General features: G+C 43.8%; 2 protein-coding genes across 5 annotated transcripts in view; both read right to left on the bottom strand.

Moving 5' to 3' along the window:
* Positions 1-12,897, bottom strand: part of LOC307221561 (interferon-inducible GTPase 5-like) — an 88,158-nt gene extending 75,261 nt beyond the window's left edge. The window contains exons 1-2 of one of the 3 annotated variants that reach the window (XM_079986196.1): positions 12,719-12,866; positions 9,142-10,498 (exon numbers count right to left, since the gene is read on the bottom strand). In XM_079986196.1, coding sequence (XP_079842322.1) covers positions 9,238-10,470 — 1,233 coding nt within the window. In that variant the 5' untranslated portion in view covers positions 10,471-10,498; positions 12,719-12,866 and the 3' untranslated portion in view covers positions 9,142-9,237. Of the gene's footprint in view, positions 1-9,141; positions 10,499-12,718 lie in introns of those variants that run through there. The other 2 variants (XM_079986194.1, XM_079986193.1) reach the window with 2 other exon arrangements.
* The window catches only part of LOC307221552 (interferon-inducible GTPase 5-like), a 74,315-nt gene that overhangs the window by 51,187 nt on the left and 2,306 nt on the right, over positions 1-20,822 (bottom strand). Inside the window, exon 2 of one of the 2 annotated variants that reach the window (XM_079986183.1) lies at positions 16,195-17,217. The exons of the other annotated variant lie outside the window; for it this stretch is intronic. Within the exon in view, the coding sequence (XP_079842309.1) occupies positions 16,221-17,217 (997 nt within the window). The 3' untranslated portion in view covers positions 16,195-16,220. Of the gene's footprint in view, positions 1-16,194; positions 17,218-20,822 lie in introns of those variants that run through there. 2 annotated transcript variants of the gene reach the window in all.

The following is a 20,822-nucleotide window of genomic DNA, read 5'->3' as shown; positions in this document are numbered from 1 at the left end:
CTTTCGCTGCGCTGCTCTGTCTTGGCCCTGGGATATCTGCATTCCCTCTTCATATGGCCTAGACGTCCACAGGAGTAGCATTTCACTGCCTTCAAAGCTTTGGCGCCATCTGGTGGTTCCACTGCACTATGGGATGACGTCTGTGAAGACTCCCCCTTTCCCATGCAGCCAGCACCCCGGCGATCTGCTTCATTTTGAATCACGGCAGTAACATAATCCACTGTCAGCTGAGCGGTAGGCTGTACAGCAATCTGAGTCGCAACAGACTCCCAACCTGAACCCAAAGATTGTAGTATCATGAAGGAATACACAGCCTCTGGAAAGTTGAGTCCTCTCTGTTGCAGCTCATGTCTCAGATTCTGCATCTCCATCAGATGTGTACGCACATCTCCACCTTCAGCAAGAGCCATATTATGCAGCTTGTTAAAATAAAACATAGTAGACCCAGCTTCTGTCCTCAAGTGTGCCTCCCTCAAAGCGTCCCAAATTTCTCTGGCTGAGGTCTTATCACGCAATAGACAGAGCTCTTCTGGGGATACTATCAATGTAAGAGTTCCCCTTGCTTTGGAATCTTTAGCTTTCCATGCATCTGTAACTGGAGCTGGGGGGGTGTCTGTAATAACTTCAAACAGACCCTCTTTCCGCAGAATAGCCTCTGCATAGATAACCCAGTCCGTATAATTTTTCTTATTGAGCTTGGGAATCCCACAAGCATCCTGAAGGGCCATCATGTCTCTGGCATTAGCCTTCTGCGTCATCTCTGCTGCTTTAAACAAGCTGCTTTATACAAGCTGCGTCTGTGCTGCTTCAAGCCTCATTCCAAAGGCAAGTTCAAAAGTGCTTTCTCTCTGCTGCCTTAAATCATGCTGCGTCACTGTTATCTGCAGCTTCTTCAGCCCTAAAGCACTTTCAAGAGTTACTTTCGATTTCCCCAGCATAGGCATAGCCGCTGCCTGTAGCCGGCAAACGGACATAAAAGTTCAAAGTCCAGCCATAAAGCCATTAAATAGAAGCTGGCAGGCTGCCCGGAGCAGTAGCACATACCTCATCAATCATCTTGACGCGCAGATACCGTCCGATCCGTCCCTCTGCATTCCGATCCTTTTGCCGGCATCAGATGACTGCGTCTTTGCTCCTTTGCCAGGAGCCCGATTCGACTTCTGGAGTCCATAACCAAAATGTTGATTTGTAGCATCCAAGTGCACAGCGGAATGATGAGGAATACGTGCCAACATGCTCTATATTGCTTTATTTACATTTCATAGCTGGTAGATTACAGAAAACCATCTTGTCTCTGCCGGAGCAGAAAACTGCATCCTCTCTCCTCTGAAGCTCAGAGAGAAAAAACACTGAACAGTGAAAAACAGGAAACCAGTGTACGTCACATCCAGTCTCCTTTTCCCGTGGGAAACACAACAGTAATGCTGTCTGTGGAATGTAAACATTGTCTTGTGACAAGCCTTTCGCTGCACAGTGAAGAGAGCAGAAACCAACAAGACCGTGGTGCTGATAACGCCAAGGTTGCAGGTCCCTGTATGGACCAGCTGCATATTCCTGCATCGCAGGGGGTTGGACTAGATGATCCTCAGGGTTCCTTACAACTCTACAGTGCTATGTTTCTACGACTTTCCCGAGTCGCCCTCCCGGGGCTTTCTGGGTCCTTCCATGACTGTGGTACCAAAGATGAAACTTCCCTTCTCCATGCACCTTAGTCCTGCTGCAAAATCGCCTCCCCATATCAATTCAAACAAACAAACAAAATCCCACTGATAACACCCCACACTTAATATATCGTGCAGTTAGGTCCTCAGAATGTCTTTAATTATAAAAAGGATGTTATGCTCTTTTTTCCTTTGCAGTATTTCTTTTATTTATTCATTATATTTATATAGTTTTCAGGACAAGATAAGGTTGCTGATAATGGGTTGTCTTCAACTAACATCTATTCAGAGTAAACCTATTAAAATTAATGGACCTTAGACATAGTTATTAATTTCAGTGAGTCTATGCTAAATAAAACTCTCACACAAACATGTTTTAAGGGTTATGTGTGAATGTATGCACATATAGATTTTTGAGAGATTGACAACAGGCAGAATTCTTCACTTTATTAAAAACTACCAACTGCTGCTCAAACAACCCACTGGTAGAGACAGGCCCTAAGTAAATTGATTTTCCCACATAAACCACGGATTGTAAAGATGTCCATAAAAGTGTGTGGAAAGCTATCGTTTAACTATTACAGTTTTCTTCTCTTTCTCAGATAAACTGAGCCACGAGGAATCACTGTCATGGATCCTGCCATAACAATAGAAACCTTAACAAAAGACCTTGGGATCAAAAGAAATTCGAAGCTGTTTTTTCATGATGAATTTTCACGAAAACTTTTTAAAAGTGGAAATAGCCAACAGATAGGGAGATGTGAGGAGCTGAACTTAAATGTGTACAAAAAATGGAAAAGTGGGGAAACCACCAAAGAGGAATTCAAACAAATAGCCAGCACGTGTAGACACAAAGTCAGAAAAGCTAAAGCACAGAATGAACTCAGGCTTGCTAGAGAGGTTAAAAGCAACAAAAAAGGCTTTTATGGGTATGTTCGTAGCAAAAGGAAGAACAAAGAAACAGTGGGGTCACTCAAAGGAGAAGATGGTGAAATACAAACAGGGGACACAGAAAGGGCTGAACTCCTCAATGCCTTTTTTGCCTCAGTCTTTTCCGATAAAGAAAACAATGCCCGACCTGAAGAACTTGGAGCAAATGATTCAGCAGAGGAAACACGACCCAGAATAACTAAGGAGATAGTACAAGAATACTTGGCTAGTTTAGATGTATTCAAGTCTCCAGGGCCAGACGAACTGCATCCAAGAGTATTAAAAGAACTGGCAGATGTGATCTCAGAACCACTGGCAGTCATCTTTGAGAATTCCTGGAGAACAGGCGAAGTCCTGGCAGACTGGAGGAGGGCAAATGTTGTCCCTATTTTCAAAAAGGGGAAAAGAGAGGACCCAGTCAGTCTGACATCAATACCAGGGAAGATTCTGGAGCAGATCATTAAACAAACAGTCTGTGAGCACCTAGAAAGGAATGCTGTGATCACCAATAGTCAGCATGGATTTCTGAAAAATAAGTCATGTCAGACTAACCTGATCTCGTTTTTTGACAGAATTACAAGCCTGGTAGATGAAGGGAACGCAGTGGATGTTGCCTACCTTGATTTCAGCAAGGCATTTGACAAGGTGCCCCATGATATTCTTGTAAAGAAGCTGGTAAAATGCGGTCTTGACTATGCTACCACTCAGTGGATTTGTAACTGGCTGACTGACCGAACACAAAGGGTGCTCATCAATGGTTCCTCTTCATCCTGGAGAAGAGTGACTAGTGGGGTGCCACAGGGTTCTGTCTTGGGCCCGGTCTTATTCAACATCTTTATCAACGACTTGGATGATGAACTCAAGGGTATTCTGATCAAATTTGCAGATGACACCAAACTGGGAGGGGTGGCTAACACCCCAGAGGACAGGATCACACTTCAAAACGACCTTGACAGATTAGAGAACTGGGCCAAAACAAACAAGATGAATTTTAATAGGGAGAAATGTAAAGTATTGCACTTGGGCAAAAAAAATGAGAGGCACAAATACAAGATGGGTGACACCTGGCTTGAGAGCAGTACATGTGAAAAGGATCTAGGAGTCTTGGTTGACCACAAACTTGACATGAGCCAACAGTGTGACGCGGCAGCTAAAAAAGCCAATGCAATTCTGGGCTGCATCAATAGGAGTATTGCATCTAGATCAAGGGAAGTAATAGTGCCACTGTATTCTGCTCTGGTCAGACCTCACCTGGAGTACTGTGTCCAGTTCTGGGCACCACAGTTCAACAAGGACACTGACAAACTGGAACGTGTCCAGAGGAGGGCAACCAAAATGGTCAAAGGCCTGGAAACGATGCCTTATGAAGAACGGCTAAGGGAGCTGGGCATGTTTAGCCTGGAGAAGAGGTTAAGGGGTGATATGATAGCCATGTTCAAATATATAAAAGGATGTCACATAGAGGAGGGAGAAAGGTTGTTTTCTGCTGCTCCAGAGAAGCGGACACGGAACAATGGTTCCAAACTACAAGAAAAAAGATTCCACCTAAACATTAGGAAGAACTTCCTGACAGTAAGAGCTGTTTGACAGTGGAATTTGCTGCCAAGGAGTGTGGTGGAGTCTCCTTCTTTGGAGGTCTTTAAGCAGAGGCTTGACAACCATATGTCAGGAGTGCTCTGGTGGTGTTTCCTGCTTGGCAGGGGGTTGGACTCGATGGCCCTTGTGGTCTTTTCCAACTCTATGATTCTATGATTCTATGAAATATTGGAAAAATGAGAAACTGAGAGAAACGGAAAATAATAAATTTGCCCACTTCTCTCAGGAGATTTGCTAAGGGAAATACTTGCTGACATTCCCCCTTCTACACAAATGTTAATGGGGCAGGAGTCCCTGTCCTCTTTTTCAACTCATCCCCCTCACATCTCCTCTAAAATTTGCTCTGGAAAGTTGCTCCCAGCTGGGAAGGTGTGCAAGTCATTCACTTGGGTGAGGAGAAAACATGATACAGACAGTGATGTTGAAGCTGGAAGCTCCTCATATCCTTCAGAAGAAGGATATTGACAAGCTGGAATGAGTACAGAGGAGGGCGACCAAGATGACCAAAGCTCTGAAAACCAAGCCTTATGAGGAGCACTTGAAGGAGCTGGGTATGTTTATCCTGGAAAAGAGGAGATTGAGAGGAGATACGATAGCCATCTTCAAATATCTGAAGGGTTGTCACACAGAAGAGGGAATAAGCTTGTTTTCTTCTGCTCCAGAGGGTAGGGCCTGATCCAATGGCTTCATATTACAAGACTGAACATGAGGAAGAAATAGTTTATTTTTTAGAAACAGTCTAACATTCTGCAGAGTGCAGAGCAGCTATAGAGCCCGCATGACAAGCTGGCTTTGCAAGCCAGGCAGACCAGAAGGACACCAAACTCTCCTCAGAGTGTTCCTAGACTGACAGCAAAGCCTGTGTCTTATCTGACACCCTCAGCTTTAGGGGGACATCATGCAGGGGGCCACCAGGCACAGGTTCCTTCAAGGGTTTCTCCAGCCTCCGCAGAGCTACTCGCCTTCCCTTCCCCCAGCTTGTCCTCCAGCTTCCTGCAGCCTTGGGAGCTGGAGCTCTTCGCCACCCCCACCCTCCAACTCCCTCTCAGTGCAGATGGGGCAGGCAGGTAGTTGCCGTTTCCCGTCCGTGTCTCTTGGGGTTTGGGCCTCTCTTCTACACTGGCCCACCTTCCTATCGGGACACAGTTTCGCCAAATTCCCCTGCCTCCCGCGCACAAAGCAACTGTGTGTTTCCCAACGCCATTGACTCCCTTCTTTCCATGCCATCCTAGTCTTCCCTCTTTCTCTTGAGCCAATCTGCATTGGTTTAACTGCTTGCCCCTGGCTGAATGAGTCGCCCATCCCTGGCGCAGAAAGACTTGGAGTGTGGCTCCTTACTAGCGGAGGCCCCCCAGCCCCCCTCTTTTCTAACGTCCGTTGCTCCTGATGTAACCCCAGCTGTAGGGAGGCTCTGACTAACTCATCCAGCAACTGCATGGGTTGCATCTTCGCCATCTCATCCAGGATCGATGGGTTCAATCCTGCTCCATACATGGGTGCCAGCGGCGTGTTCTGTCCCCAGCCAACCCTTTGCAATAAGGCATTGAAAGCAGTCCAATAAGATGCCACAGAACTCTCCCCCCTCCAGTCGCAGATGTAGCAGTTGTTGCTCATCCGCTGCATGCTCCATGGGGCTCTTGAACATTGCATCCATCTGTCCCCAGAATTCCCGCAGATTTCCCAGTGTGCTGTGCTGGCCCTCCATTAAAGTGATGGCCCAGTCCTTAGCTGGTCCTTCCAGCCAGCTTATCAGATAAGATATCCGCTGTTTGTCCAAGCTAAATTTGGCTGATCTCACATCCAAAATGTAACTGGATTCCATTTTAAAGGCAGCATAACGTTCTGTGTCCCCACTGAATGTTTCAGGATGAACCCCAGGCCCCTTGTCGGCCCTGAGGTCCCTTACAGGTCCTTTGTTCATCTAGAGCTCCTGCTAGCGTATCGAGCTATGATTTGAGTTGCCATGTGTAGCTTCTCAATTCTATTATGGGTCTGTGGGCTCTCCTGCCCCTCCCTCTGTTCCCCCAGCTGCATTCCCCAATTTCCGCACTTGCCTTTCCATCACGTTCTCTGTTGGCCTCCGGCATGAGAGAAAAAGTGAGTCCGGGCAAACTGTTATGGCTTGGTCTCTCCCACAAATGTGAGACGAATCTGCCTGTTAATTATTTCAGATTTATTGCTAAAGCAACACACTAAGACGGAGCTTCTCTACTCACCGCCCTCCCCAGAAGATGGAGTTGCCCGGACTCAGCTCCTGCCCCTTCCCCAACACGGAAGCCCCAACCTTCTCTTCCGGTATCTTTCGTGCATCTCTGCTACTTTTGAAATCCTAAGAGATTTGGCAGAGCGTATTTCCTGCATTCCCACATCTTGCCCACTATCATAGTTCTCACACATCTATCTGTCCCTTTGGTCAGAGCTCAGATTACATCTGCTCTCCCCCTCCTCTCTGCTATCTGCTGTTAACTGTCCTCTCCCTCTGCCTGCTTCTTCTCCTGTCAGCATCCAGCAATTGAGCTGGATCTGATGCACAGCGCAAGTGAAACATGTTCTTAAATAAACTGAAATTTGGCTAACAACACTTGGCTCTACAGCCCCTGCTGCCATACTTGTCCCAAGTCTCTTTCTCAGTTGCCATAATTCTCCTCATGAAGTTCCATTCTCAGCGCCAACATGGAACTTAAGTCCCTTGCAGTTTGCTCTCAGCTGTTCAGAAAGCCAAAGCAGTGTTGTAAATCAGATGGTGTTGGGCAGAGTCTGAGAAGCTTGTGGTCAGACTGATCGATCGCAGGGCCGTGCAAACCTCAGGCTACCTGGGGGGACGCTTTGCCACTTGTTGAGGGCTTCCAAGTGGCAGATTGAAGTGCTTGCTTAGTAATGTAGATGTTGCTTGCTGTTTAGAATAAAATCTTAAATCTTCTCACTCACTTGTGTTCTGTATTGCCTCAATATCTCAGTTTAAAAGAACCACCTAGCATTTGGCAAGACAAGCATTCATAACATTGCCAACAGAGTACTAAGGAGATGAGGATAAAACATGCCAATGGATGATTATATTTTTAAGAGAGACCTTTATTCCTGGTAGGGTATCCCTCCATTTCTTAGATTCCTATGTTGCTCTGCTTTAATGAACAAGGAAACAAACAAACAACAGAACTCTGCCTCTCACTTTAGATTTATCTGTGGCCTGTAAGGCTTAGCACCAGAAAGGCCAGGGTGAAGCTGCAAAGCTCTTTTTAAAAATGTATAAGCAAAAAATTCACAAAACTCAGACACCTCTTAATTATTTTAAGATCAGAAATAACCTCCCACCCATGAAAATATCAAATAAGTATGGAGGAAGGTAAACCCACTTAACTTCCTCCACAAAAAGCCCCTGGATTTAGGTAGGCTCAATCCAATTTGTAGGGTCTCCTACGCCTGCAAATTTCACCAATTTTGGCCAAAAGGGATTATTTAATTTCTCATTATAATGAATGGGGACACAGAGCTTTGTTTGGTTAGAGTTGTCTGGAACCCAAAACACAGATATAAGCAGAGAGAGTACAAAGTAATTAATGCACAGATACTTGGTCACACCTAGTGAGTTTGAATGTGTTTTGCTATTTGTCAATAAAAACTATATTACTTTGTCTGTTTATTTGTGTTGGCAGCCAGTCTGGGAACTTTTCAACCTCCAAGGCTTTAAGGCTGTAAGGCTTTGCAGAAAAGTTACATTCTGAGGAGGGATAAACTCATTCCACAAATAAGAGCTGGTGTTGCTGACTCCCAGCTTGATGCATAGCCAATGCATAGCCATCTCTTAGTGTAGCTGCTAGTAGCTGTCAGTGTAGCCCCCTCCGACAGCTGGAAAAGCTTGGATTTTTATCTCAGCAGCTGCTAAAATCACGTACGGACTATAACAATCTCAAAAACAACTGGCTAGTGCTTGGAATGAACAAGTTCAATGTGCACTGAATTAGTTTGAAAAACATCTGAACTACATGTGAAAGTAGTGCCCATAATTGCTGGGTAACCTGAACATGAATTAAGTTGATGTTGGGATAAAATGAAGAATGAATTCTGGCTCATCTTCAAGTTCATTACCACTTTCTAAATGCTTTAGAGTATTTACACAAACAAAATTTGGGTTTTTTTTCAAAAACCAAGAAACAAAAAAATAAAAAAGCACATATCCCTCAAAAACAAAGCAAAGAAAGAAAGAACGTAGAGTATTTCTACAAAAAAATTTGCCAAGGGTAATTTGGATTAACTTGAAGTGAACTGAACATAAAAGAGAACTGGTTTGTTTCATAAAGGGATGAACATGAATGGGAATTAGTTCTTTTACGGACATGTTGAACTTGAACTAGTTCTAAGCTCTGACATGGGCAGAGACCTGATTTCAAGTCTTGTTTGTTCTGATGATGTCGTCTCTGGTTTCTTTGTTTTCTCAAAAACCAAGAAAAAAAAAGGAAAATAAAAAGCACATATCCTGCAAAAACAAAACAAAAACAAAGAAAGAATAAGAAGCACCTATCTGGAGCTATTTGTGGCAGGAGGACACCCAAAACTCCCTCTCCTCCAACTATGTTGAAGATGAACCAGTCTTTCTCTGTTTCATAGCATCCTAAAATACAAAGAAATTTGTGGGCATGTGTATGCTTATTTCCAGAGAAAAAAACCCTCCCCAAAGGCTCAGGCTTCCCCTACCCACCCACCCAGCTGGTGATGTAAAGAAAAGATTAATCATTACAACAAGAAGGCTGAGAGAAAACAGGCTTGTGGTTCAGGTTAGGACATCTAAATTTGGACCGTTGCCTACAGCTTTCCCATGCCTTGATTAAATGATTTTTTAAAACAAAAATTAGAACAGTTGGGGAAATAATTGCAGTAGGGAGGATTCAGGGGAAAAAAACATTTCTTATAATCTTAATATTTATTATTTTATTGAGATTAAGTAAATAATCTGAAGAGTAATAAAGGGAGCAATTGGTTGATGCTGTGGTAGAAAGATGAGAATATGCATGTTGTACCTGGATGTCTCCTCCCAGGTAGATGTATTGGCTGTTTACTTGGGTTTCTTAGGCTCAGCAGCCTTTGCCAGAACTTTCTCTGCATCTTTCACAGCGTTTTCCAGGAAATCCTTCAGCAAGTAGAATGTGGTAGCAAAAGAACTGCCCCCACCATAGAGAGACCTCAACACAGGTATGAAATCCAGAACCATCTCTACCACTGTGATATCTCCCCACATTGCTGACCTCTTCAAGATATCCATGACAAATTCTGTCGTGATCATACCGGTGCTTGGGGTATGTTCAATACCAGATTTCAACTCCTCAACAGGTTTCCCCATACGATTTGCTAGTATATTGAGGGAATCTTCATCCAAGCCAAAAACTTTGCAGATCTCCCTCATTGTCACAGCCACAATGCCAATGTCAAAACCAAATGAGAGGAATGGGATAGGAATGAACCCAACAGTACAACTCACAATGGTTTTTTTCCATATCAGGCTCTCCATAGCAGCCTTTTTCTTTTTAATGCTATCTTTTGTTAAAATCGGAAGACACATAATTAAAACATCTCTCTTGATTCCATCCTGTTCCTTTTCAATGGTCTCTTGAAGGAGGGGGAAATCATACTTGCTCAAATCCCACCTTGATATCAGAAAGACCCTTGGAGAAGACTCACCTAATGCCTTCAAATTATCATAGCTATCTTTCTGTATAATGCCAAGTGTCTTCTTCTCAGCTTGCATCATCTCATAGGTGTCCTCCACATTGATGCGTTTTGACCGCCTGTAGTTATCAATATCGATATCCACTTTGCTGCGCACATAGTAGAATTTCTTCTTATTTTTACGGATCTCAAGAGCCAAGTTGGTGTCATCCTCAGTGAAGCGCCCTGAGGCGATGATGATGAAAAAATCATACTTGCTGAAATTGACCTTCTTTAGGTATTCCTTTGCACTAAAATTGTTTGTTCCAATTCCTGGTAGATCCCAAAATTTGACTTTGGGGAATGTGGGGCATGTATATTCTTGTGGCTCCATTGTTGTTTCTGTCAACCCCGTCAGAGCTGCACCCTTTTCATCATCTTCCATTCCTTGCAGGGCATTGAGAAAAGATGATTTCCCGGCACCCGCTCTTCCTGTGATGGCAATTTCCAACGTGACATTGTTTAATAAATTTGACTGCTGTTGAGCTTCAGCTGAAACAGCTTCAAATGTTTTTTTCTCCAAAGCAGCCTTCAATTCAGCAAGGTCTTTTTTTAATTTTTCTATTATTACTGCAGGATCCATGACAGGGATTCCTTGTGGCTCAGTTTATCTGTGAAAGAGAAGAAAACTATAATAGTTAAATGATAGCCTTCAGCACACTTTTCTGGTCATCTTTACAATCCATGGTTTATGTGGGAAAATCAATTTACTTAGGGTATGTCACTGAGACTAGTGGGTTGTTTGAGCAGCAGTCGGTAGTATTTCAATAAAGTGAAGAATTGGGCCTGTTGTCAATCTCTCAGAAATCTATATGTGCATGCATTCACATATAACCCTTAAAACATGTTTATGTGAGATGTGGATCTTTTTTGAACTCAAATTGTTCATTCCTCTAGAGTAGGCATGGTCAAACATGGCCCTCCAGCTGTTTTGGGACTACAACTCCCATCATCCCTGACCACTAGTCCTGTTAGCCTGGGATGATGGGAGTTGTAGTCCCAAAACAGCTGGAGGGCCGGGTTTGGCCATGCCTGCTCTAGAGATTTGACTAAAGGAAGCATTTACACACACACTAAGGATTCCTCTCTTTTTTTGCTAAAACTTTGGGTAAAACACTTAATAAATAAATAAGCCAATGCACTGTGCATATCCCTAGTATATTCTGCCCAAGCCTTGTTCTGCCACTTTCACAAAAGACACCATAAAATGAAGAATATTTTTAGAAATGTCACCAAGGGGGAGATAAAAAAAAGGAGTCAATGGGTAGGAATAAGAGATGCAGAAAGATCCCAGAAATATTCTTAAAGTACAGTACTGGGGAAAATATCCACATTGGGTTCTTGTCAACTAACCTTTACCCAGCGATGACTCAATGAAATTAATAACCATGCCTAAGGTCCATTAATTTTAATAGGTCTACTCTGAATAAATGTTAGTTGAAGACAACCCATTATCAGCAACATTGTCTTGTACCAAAAGCCATATAAATATAATGAATAAATGAATGAAATACTGCTAAACGAAAAAAGAGCATAAAATCAATTTTAGAATTAAAGACATTCTGAGGACCTAACTGCACGATACATTAAGTGTGGGGTGTTATCAGTGGGGTTTTGTTTGTTTGTTTGTTTGTTTGAATTGATATGGGGAGGCGATTTTGCAGCAGGACTAAAGTGCATGGGGAAGGGAAATTTCAGACTTTCCCCAGATATGGTGAGGCGATTTTGCAGCAGGACTAAAGTGCATGGGGAAGGGAAAGTCGTTGAATCATAGTACTGTAGAGCTGGAAGGGACCCTGAGGGTCATCCAGTCCAACCCCCTGCGATGCAGGAATATGTGGCTGATCCATGCAGGGACCTGCAGCCTTGGCGTTATCAGCACCACGGTCTAACCCACATAGCTATCCAGGCTCATCAGGCAGCACCTACCCAGAACGAAGAGAAGCTCCGGCATCTTCTGCCCTGCCTCGAACCCTTGCCATGCAGTTTTTCTAATCAGAAGTGGTGCACAGATACCATTTTTACACACCAGCAAGTGCTGGGACGCAGCCGTGTTCCTGCTGCTTTCTTGTAGGAAATGGGGGAGGTGGTCTGCAGAGGGATGTATTGAATTAACACGCAAAAGGGTGGCATTGGCTTCAGGGCAGTTACTTAAAACTGTTATGCTTTGCTTCTGCACTAAGGGGCAGCCCCGATGGTCTCTGCCTCTTCAGCACTCAGGGCATTTTTTGGAGAATAGAAGTTGCTGTATTCCTCTGTTCTGCACCCTGCTCTCCGCTCTGACAAAGAGGGTGGGGTAGGGTTGCCAGACGTTCCCAGTACAATATGCATGTGTGCTTGGGCCCAGGGTCTTTTGCCCCACCATCCTCACTACTGACTCCCTGTTGCTACTCAGCTTCAAAGAAACAAACAAACAAAACAAGTGTCCCTGGGTTCATTGGAAAAAAAAAAACCTGGTGACCATAGGGTGAACTGCATTGCAATGCTAATTAACATCTTTTATTAAACTTGTCGGGGGGGGGGGACTAGTAGCATGAGCTCTACTTGCTCCCTGGTGATGGCATGTTATTTATTCCCTTTGCTGCGGGAAGAAGGGTAGCCTTCTCCAACATCATTGTTAATAATATTATTGTTGTTTATAATATGATATGATATCACAGTAGCTATAATGTAATAGTTAATATAATAATAAAAATGTAAAAAATAACAATAAAGAGGTAAAAGGTAGACGACGACATCAACAATTGTATCTGTCACCCACCAAACAAGGAGCTTAGAGTCTCCTTTAACGCAAACAAGCTCCAAAAGAAAAGGAAAGTTCAACTCCTTACCTGCTGCCGAACCGATTTTTTGTAGCCAAGCTCAGTCCTCTTCTTGGAGGTTTTGCTTTGAGGTTTCTCGTGCTTTTCTCCGTCCTGCTATCTCCCTCTCTCTCCCTTTTATACCCTCTCTCCCTCCTGACCCTCACACTACTAAAAGCAAAAAAGAAAGCGAAGGTAGCCAGCGAGGATGAAATAAGATCACAACAAATAGCTGAAGCCGCATTCGTGGCCAAGCAGCCCGTTTGCCAGCGGGGATGCTGCCTTTTTGGGAAGTCCCAAAGGATCACCTGTGGAAGCATCCCATGGAAGTAATCTTTTATCTGTGCTGTTATTGCCTCTGGGCCAGTCTCAGCAGCACCTGAGTTATCGGCACTTCTTACTACAGCTGTGTGGAATATTTGCAAAGTACCTTAGAAATTTCCTTAAAAAAAAAAAAAAAAACCCTTCCAATTAATCAGGTCCATTCATTTCAGCTGGCGTACTCTGAGCATGAGTATATTGGATAAAATCCTTAGGCTGGGGTGTAAATGGCAGGCTATGGGAGCAGAGCAGCGCTATGAGGAGAATTCAGCTGATCAGGGCATGTGACGTCCATGGTTGCACAACCAGATGTGCATCTGCAGTACATCAGATGCGCACTGGGCACAGACTTATTAATATAAGAATGCAATGACAACAAGGTTCTGCCTCATGTCTGAAGTGTATCAAGTTCTTTCTTCCAACCCTCTCTCTGCATAGACCTCTCCTGTTATTTGCATTAAAAAGATGGGGGGGGGGTGGCAGTGAAAGGATTTCATTAGTATGTGCAGAGATACTTTGTTCTGCTTAGGGAGCCCTTTCAACACCAACTTGTCTACTGAGGGCCTCCTGCACATCATTGATCACGTGACCCATTTGCACTGCGGAAAATTATGAGAATGGAAAAGCATCATAAGGGACGTTATATTGGTTCAAATGCTCAGACCTGTCAGGTTTCACTGTCAAGGTCCATGACGTGGGAATGTGCATAAACTCATAGATAGGTTGTGCCTTGTTGTAGCTGAAGATCAGCAGTGATGACAGTGTATCACCAGTTTTGATCTTGGAATGACATACAGTGGTACCTCAGGTTACATACGCTTCAGGTTACAGACTCTGCTAACCCAGAAATAGTGCTTCAGGTTAAGAATTTTGCTTCAGGATGAGAACAGAAATTGCGTGGCAGCAGCAGGAGGCCCCATTAGCTTAATTGGTGCTTCAGGTTAAGAACAGCTTCAGGTTAAGAACGGACCTCCAGAACAAATTAAGTACTTAACCCGAGGTACCACTGTATATCCTTCTGAAGGGAGACCCCAAACAGAGACTGAAAACCCCTATGCAGTTTAAAATCGCCAAGGTACTTTGAGCTTATCTCTGACAAAAGCCTAATAAGCTGGTACAGGCACATATTTCTAACTAAATGCTCTGCTGCTGATTATTTGCAACTTTTTATCCTGCATAACCTTGAAAGGGAAAGTAGCTTTGGATTTTTATTACGTTGGAGCAGAAATTAGATCCTGTTTACAAGTTCCCCTCTCCCCCTCCCCTGCCCAACACACAGCTCTGCTCAAACAGGTGATTTCTGAGAAAACGAAAGTTAACGGGGTCGCTGTAGGTCCTCGTCCTCCTTGTAAATCCTTTCTTGGACTGTGCTGGGTCCTGACTGGGTTTCTGAACTCTTACTGCAGTACAGTGCGTCAAAAGATTTCAGATTAAAATAGCCTCTGCTGGCACTCAGAGCGTGCGGCAAGAAATTCCCCCTGCAGACACTTCTCTGTTGGCTTTGCAGATGCAGCTGCTACCTGCCTGTCCAGTCTGCAAATAGACGGAGTCGGAATGTATGTGTGGAAAGAGCTCCAGCTCCCAAAGCTGTGAAAGCAGCATTGATTATAACACAAACGTCCTGGCAGTGGCAAGGAAAATATTTTAACCAATTAGTTTATTTCATGAAAGCTTATACACCGCTTGATTCTAATAAAACCTCAAAACGGTTTGCAAAAAGATAAAACAATAAAATCACGGGGGGGGGGGGATTACCGCCGTGCTTTAAGATATGCAAGAGTTAAAATACTAAGATTAAATTTACCTCAACTTTCTATTGAACAAATGCATTGGGGAGGCTCCTGTCTAGCTGAATGCCCTCCTTCAGTTTAAGTGTGTATGAGGGAAAGAACATTGTGAAATAGATGTTGCATGATATAGAGCTAACTCTTGTTCCTAAAGTAAAAAGCAAATGCAGCATATATATATAGATAGAGAGAGAGAGAGAAGAAAGGTGAATGCTGCAGCCTGCATAAATTACAGCTTGATACCATCCTTGCAAGCAGGTTCACATAGGACACTAGTGGGTTGGTTTTTTTAGTCTGCCATCAGATACAGAAAAATTCATTTGAAAGAATTAGAAATATAGTAAAAAGTCCATTTGTCCCAAAGTCTCCTTTTGGTATTGGTCTTAATTCTTATACATTGGGTAAAGGTTAAGTTAAGGGACCCCTGAGCATTAAGTCCAGTCGCAGACAACTCTGGGGTTTCGCTGCTCATCTCGCATTACTGGCCGAGGGAGCCGACATTTGTCCGCAGACAGTTTTTCAGGGTCATGTGGCAGCATGACTAAGCCGCGTCTGGTGACCCAGAGCAGCGCACGGAAACACCATTTACCTTCTCGCCAGAGCGGTACCTATTTATCTACTTGCACTTTGACGTGCTTTCGAACTGCTAGGTGGGCAGGAGCAGGGACCGAACAACGGGAGCTCACCCTGTTGCAGGGATTCAAACTGCCAACCTTGTGATCGTCAAGCCCTAGGCTCTGTGGTTTAGACCACAGCACCACCCGTGTCCCATCACATACATTGGGTAGAGATACTAATTTAAGAAAGTAACAGTAGGGTTATTATGCTTGCATTCAGATTATTTCACTTAGGTTTTTTTATGAGAAGCTTAATGTTTATGGAATTTTTAAAATTAACAACCTGATCATCTGATTATTTTTTTTAATGTCTTTTGGTGGTGGTGGTTGTCTTTTTAAAAAACCCACATTGCCTCTTCATGATTAGCAAATCCAGAATAACTCATGCCAATTTGCTCTATTGTCATTTATGATACAGATGGGGAGAATTGATCTTTTCTTAGTGCAGACTTTGAATCATCTGGGTTCGATTTTAAAGCTTGGGACACAAACAAGCCTTTTTACTTTCCCAGACTTTGCGCTCGCCATGTCTTCCGGGAGCTTGTTTTATAAAACACACAAATGGAAACATGTATATTTTGCCAGATTCTATATATCAAGCACGTAGTCAACATAGCACATCTGTTTGCTGCTAAATGGACTTTCCCCCCTCTGCCTCAAGAGCTTTGGAAAGAACCCTCTGGGTGTCATCAGCAGCACCCGATATGCATTTCTGCAGCATGAAGTAGGTGCGAAGAAGCGAAATCCCTCCGGACAGAAGGCAGCCAAAGATGGGGAAATGCTCCCAGCGGTGATATTCATAAGCCATCACTGAGAGTCCCACCAAGTCTGGCAGCACCCATAAAATGGCAGAGAAGATTCCCAGCGACTGCATTGCTGCTTTAAGGGCTGTGCTTGTCTTTCCAACACGCTGGGCCAGAGCTGCAAGGGACGATCGTCCAGGCCAAAGTCCAGGAAGCACCAGGAGCGGAACTTCCTAAACAGAAATATGGGGAGAAGGAAGGGAACTGGGCTGCCAAGAGCGACCAGCAAACAAAGCCTTTTGGTCCAAATCTTCTCCTTCACAGTGATTTTCTTTTTCTCTAACATAGACAGGCAGATGCTAGGGAAGCGGAGCAGAAAGGCTTGCCTCTTCAGCCGCAGGAGATCGTTCTTCAGCGTTTCCTGCAGGAGGGGGAAGTCAAAGCAGTCGGCTTCCCAATTGGAGACGATGAAGACTTGTGGGTCCCTCACTCCTTCTCTTACCAAGCACTCTTTGCAGTCCTCCTGGATGTGCAAGAGGACCTTCTTCTCACTGTAGTCAGATGGCCGTTGCCTCTTGGCGGCCGACAGGTCCAGGTCTGCTTTGGTGCGCACAAAGTAGAAGCTCTTGCCCATATCTTGGATCTCACGGACCAGGTCAGAATGGGTGGAGCGGAAGCGCTGGGAGCCGACGATGACGAAGAAATCAAAGTGAGTCAAATCAACCTTCTTCTCAAATTTGTCCTCCCCAAAAGTTGGTGTTCCCTTTCCTGGGTGGTCCCAAAGGATCACTTGTGGAAGTGTCGGGTGTGGGTAATCCTTGACTTGCACAGTCGTCATCTGTATGCCAGTCGCAGCAGCACGTGGGTCATTGGCACAAAGACCCAGCATGGCATTGATGAAGGAGGACTTCCCGGAGCCGGGCTCTCCTACTACGGCAATGTGGAGCGGAGTGCTGTTGAAGAAGTGCAGTGGTTTTGCCAGCACGTGCGACACAGCGCCTGCCAATTGGCCCTGAGAAATGGCTACCTCGAAGTCTTCCACCATTGTGGATCTTGGTGCGCTGCAGAGAAAGGAAGCAGGAAAATGTTAAGCGACCGGCCTAACTAGAAGCATTCATTTATTTAACAAGAGTGGCATGTCCTCTGTAAAATTTCTAGCGTCTGCAATATTATTAACATTTGCCAAGCAACAAAGCTTTATAGGTAGAAGATATGAAGATCATGGGATGTCAGGAGCTGGAGTTGGTGAGCAATAAAACACCTGTTGTCAGCGATGTTAACTCTTTACTCAAAGAAAACCAAACAGCGCAGGCTGAGTGAACACAAGTCTTCACCGTATCTCTTGCCCCAATGAAGCTGTTGCGAGGACTGTAGGTCCCCACATACCCCGCTCTCTATTTTTTTTTTAATTGATATTTATTAAGTTTCACAAAATATAACAAACTTCAAAACAACAAATAACAAACATCAGAAATACAAACAATATCAAAAAACATAAAAAACAAAAACATACAAAAAATTCAACATAATAATAGCAGAAACATTAAAAGAAAACTCTGGTTCATTCTAATAGTCTTCAAAACCTTATTTTCCTTACTTCCTCCCGCCTCCCTTCTTGTATTCCACTTTAAAAGTTTTTTCAGCAAGCTCGTTCAAAATCGTTTTATCCTTTATCTTTCCCTTTATACTCTTCCTTATCCTAATCACTGGAACCCCATCATTTCATTTACACTGCCCTTAGCACTCATAGATTTTACAATGATTTTGTAGATAAACTTTGAACTTCTTCCAGTCTTCTTCCACCAACTCTTCTCCTTGATCTCAGATTCTGCCGGTCATTTCTGCCAATTCCATATAGTCTATTACTTGTGTCTGCCATTCTTCCAAGGTGGGTAGATCTTGTGTCTTCCAGTGTTTTGCGATGAGTATTCTTGCTGCTGCGGTAGCATACATAAAAAAGGTTCTATCCTTCTTTAACACCAATTGGCCGACCATGCCCAGGAGAAAGGCCTCTGGTTTCTTTAGGAAAGTGTATTTAAATACCTTTTTCATTTCGTTATAAATCATCTCCCAGAAAGCCTTGATCCTTGGGCACGTCCACCAAAGGTGAAAGAATGTACCTTCAACCTCTTTACATTTCCAACATTTATTATCGGGCAAATGATAAATTTTTGCAAGCTTGACTGGGGTCATGTACCACCTATACATCATTTTCATAATATTCTCTCTTAAGGCATTAAAAGGTAAAGGTAAAGGTACCCCTGCCCGTACGGGCCAGTCTTGACAGACTCTGGGGTTGTGCGCCCATCTCACTTAAGAGGCCAGGGGCCAGCGCTGTCCGGAGACACTTCCGGGTCACGTGGCCAGCGTGACATCGCTGCTCTGGCGAGCCAGAGCCGCACACGGAAACGCCGTTTACCTTCCCGCTGGTAAGCGGTCCCTATTTATCTACTTGCACCCGGAGGTGCTTTCGAGCTGCTAGGTTGGCAGGCGCTGGGACCGAGCAGCGGGAGCGCACCCCGCCGCAGGGATTCGAACCGCCGACCTTTCGATCGGCAAGTCCTAGGCGCTGAGGCTTTAACCCACAGCGCCACCTGCGTCCCCTACTCTTAAGGCATTACATGCCGTAAATTTCAAACCGGTGGTCCACAACCGTTCCCAGTCAGTGAACATAATGTTATGACCAATATCTTGTGCCCATTTTATCATAGCAGATTTAACCGTTTCATCCTCGGTATTCCATTTCAGCAGCAAGTTATACATTCTCGACAATACCTTAACTCTGGGTTCTAGTAATTCTGTTTCCAACTTCGATTTTTCCACCTGGAAGCCATTTTTCCTGTCCAAATTATAGGCCTCTCTTATTTGAAAGTAATGTAACCAGTCACGCACCTTATCTTTAAGTTTCTCATAACTCTGCAATTTCCATTTATCTCCCTCCTGCTCCAAAATTTCACAATATTTTGGCCATTTAGATTCCATATTAAGTTTTTTTAAGGCCTTAGCCTCCATTGGAGAGAGCCACCTTGGGGTTTTATTCTCCAAAAGATCTTTATATCTGACCCAGACATTAAACAGCGCTTTCCTAACAATATGGTTTTTGAACGACCTTTGTACTTTATCCTTACCATACCACAAATATGCATGCCATCCAAAAGCATTATCGTACCCTTCTAGATCAAGAATGTCTGTGTTCTCAAGAAGTAGCCATTCCTTCAGCCAGCAAAAAGCTGCCGCCTCATAATATAGTTTAAAGTCCGGCAGGGCAAACCCCCCTCTCTCCTTCACATCAGTAAGAATTTTGTATTTAATTCTGGGCTTTTTGCCCTGCCAGACAAATCTAGAAATTTCTTTTTGCCACTTCTTGAAACAATCCATCTTGTCAATTATCTGTAACGATTGGAACAGAAACAATAGTCTTGGCAATACATTCATTTTAATAACTGCTATTCTACCCAATAAGGATAATTTTAAATTTGTCCATATTTCAAGATCTTTTTTCACTTCAGACCAACATTTTTCATAGTTATCCTTAAATAAATTAACATTCTTTGAAGTCATGTTCACCCCTAGGTATTTTGTTTTTTTCACCACCATTAAACCTGTTTCTCTCTGAAACCTATCCTTCTCCATTTGTGTTAAGTTCTTCTCTAAAACCATAGTTTCTGATTTGTTGAGTTTAAACCCTGCCACTTGACCAAACTCTTGTATTAATTCCAAAGCTCTTCTAGTACTAGGGATTGGCTCCTGTAATGTCAAAACTAGGTCATCTGCATAGGCTTTTAATTTATAATGTTTCACTCCGACCTGTATACCCTGAATCTGTTGGTCCCTTCTAATCATGTTCAGCAATATCTCCAGGACTGAAATAAAAAGTAGAGGGGAAATTGGGCAGCCTTGTCGTGTCCCTTTCTCTATCTTAACTTCTTCTGTAACCACATTATTCACAATTAACTTTGCCTTTTGTTCAGAATAAATCGCCCCTATACCGTTTCCAAACCTTTCTCCCACCCCCATCCCTTGCAAATTTTTCTTCATAAAACTCCAAGAGATATTATCAAAGGCTTTCTCAGCATCAATAAATATCAATACTGCTTTCGTATTGATATTAACTTGTAATTTTTCCAGAATATCAATTAAATTCCTTGTGTTAAATACCCCGCTCTCTAAGGCTCCTTCTTCCCCTACCTACCTGAGATTCTTTTGTCTTGTCTCTCATTGCTCTGCCCTCTTTGTCCCTCTTTATGTTCTGGGAGACCAGGGGGGACGGAAACTGGTTGCACCACAAGGGGGAGATTCCCTGTCTCTACTCTGCCCCTTGACCCCCTTCCACTTCTGCCTCTGATTCTGGACAGCTTTCTGCCACAGACTCTGTTGCCTCTTCAGCTTCCGACATCTCATCCTCCTCCCAGTCTGCTCTCTCTTCTCCCTCTGACCACTCATCTCCATGCCACCCCCAATCCCCTGGCTCTGAGATTCTACCACTGGGGGTTCCCTTGGAGGTTCCCCAACTGGTGCCTTCCACCACTCCTCTGCTTCCAGCCAGCCCAGGACACAGGAGCAGAGCCCAAGAGCCCTGAATATAGAGAGGGACACGAGGAAGGGGACTCTCAACATTTTAAGAAACTGCACTTCCTGATTTTTGATTTGTTTCTATTTTTTTTAG

The sequence above is a fragment of the Podarcis cretensis genome, assembly GCF_951804945.1.
Source record: "Podarcis cretensis genome assembly, chromosome: 8".
NCBI classification, from domain to species: domain Eukaryota; kingdom Metazoa; phylum Chordata; class Lepidosauria; order Squamata; family Lacertidae; genus Podarcis; species Podarcis cretensis.
Note: the sequence above shows the minus strand (reverse complement) of the source record. Positions and strands in the feature narration are given on the sequence as shown.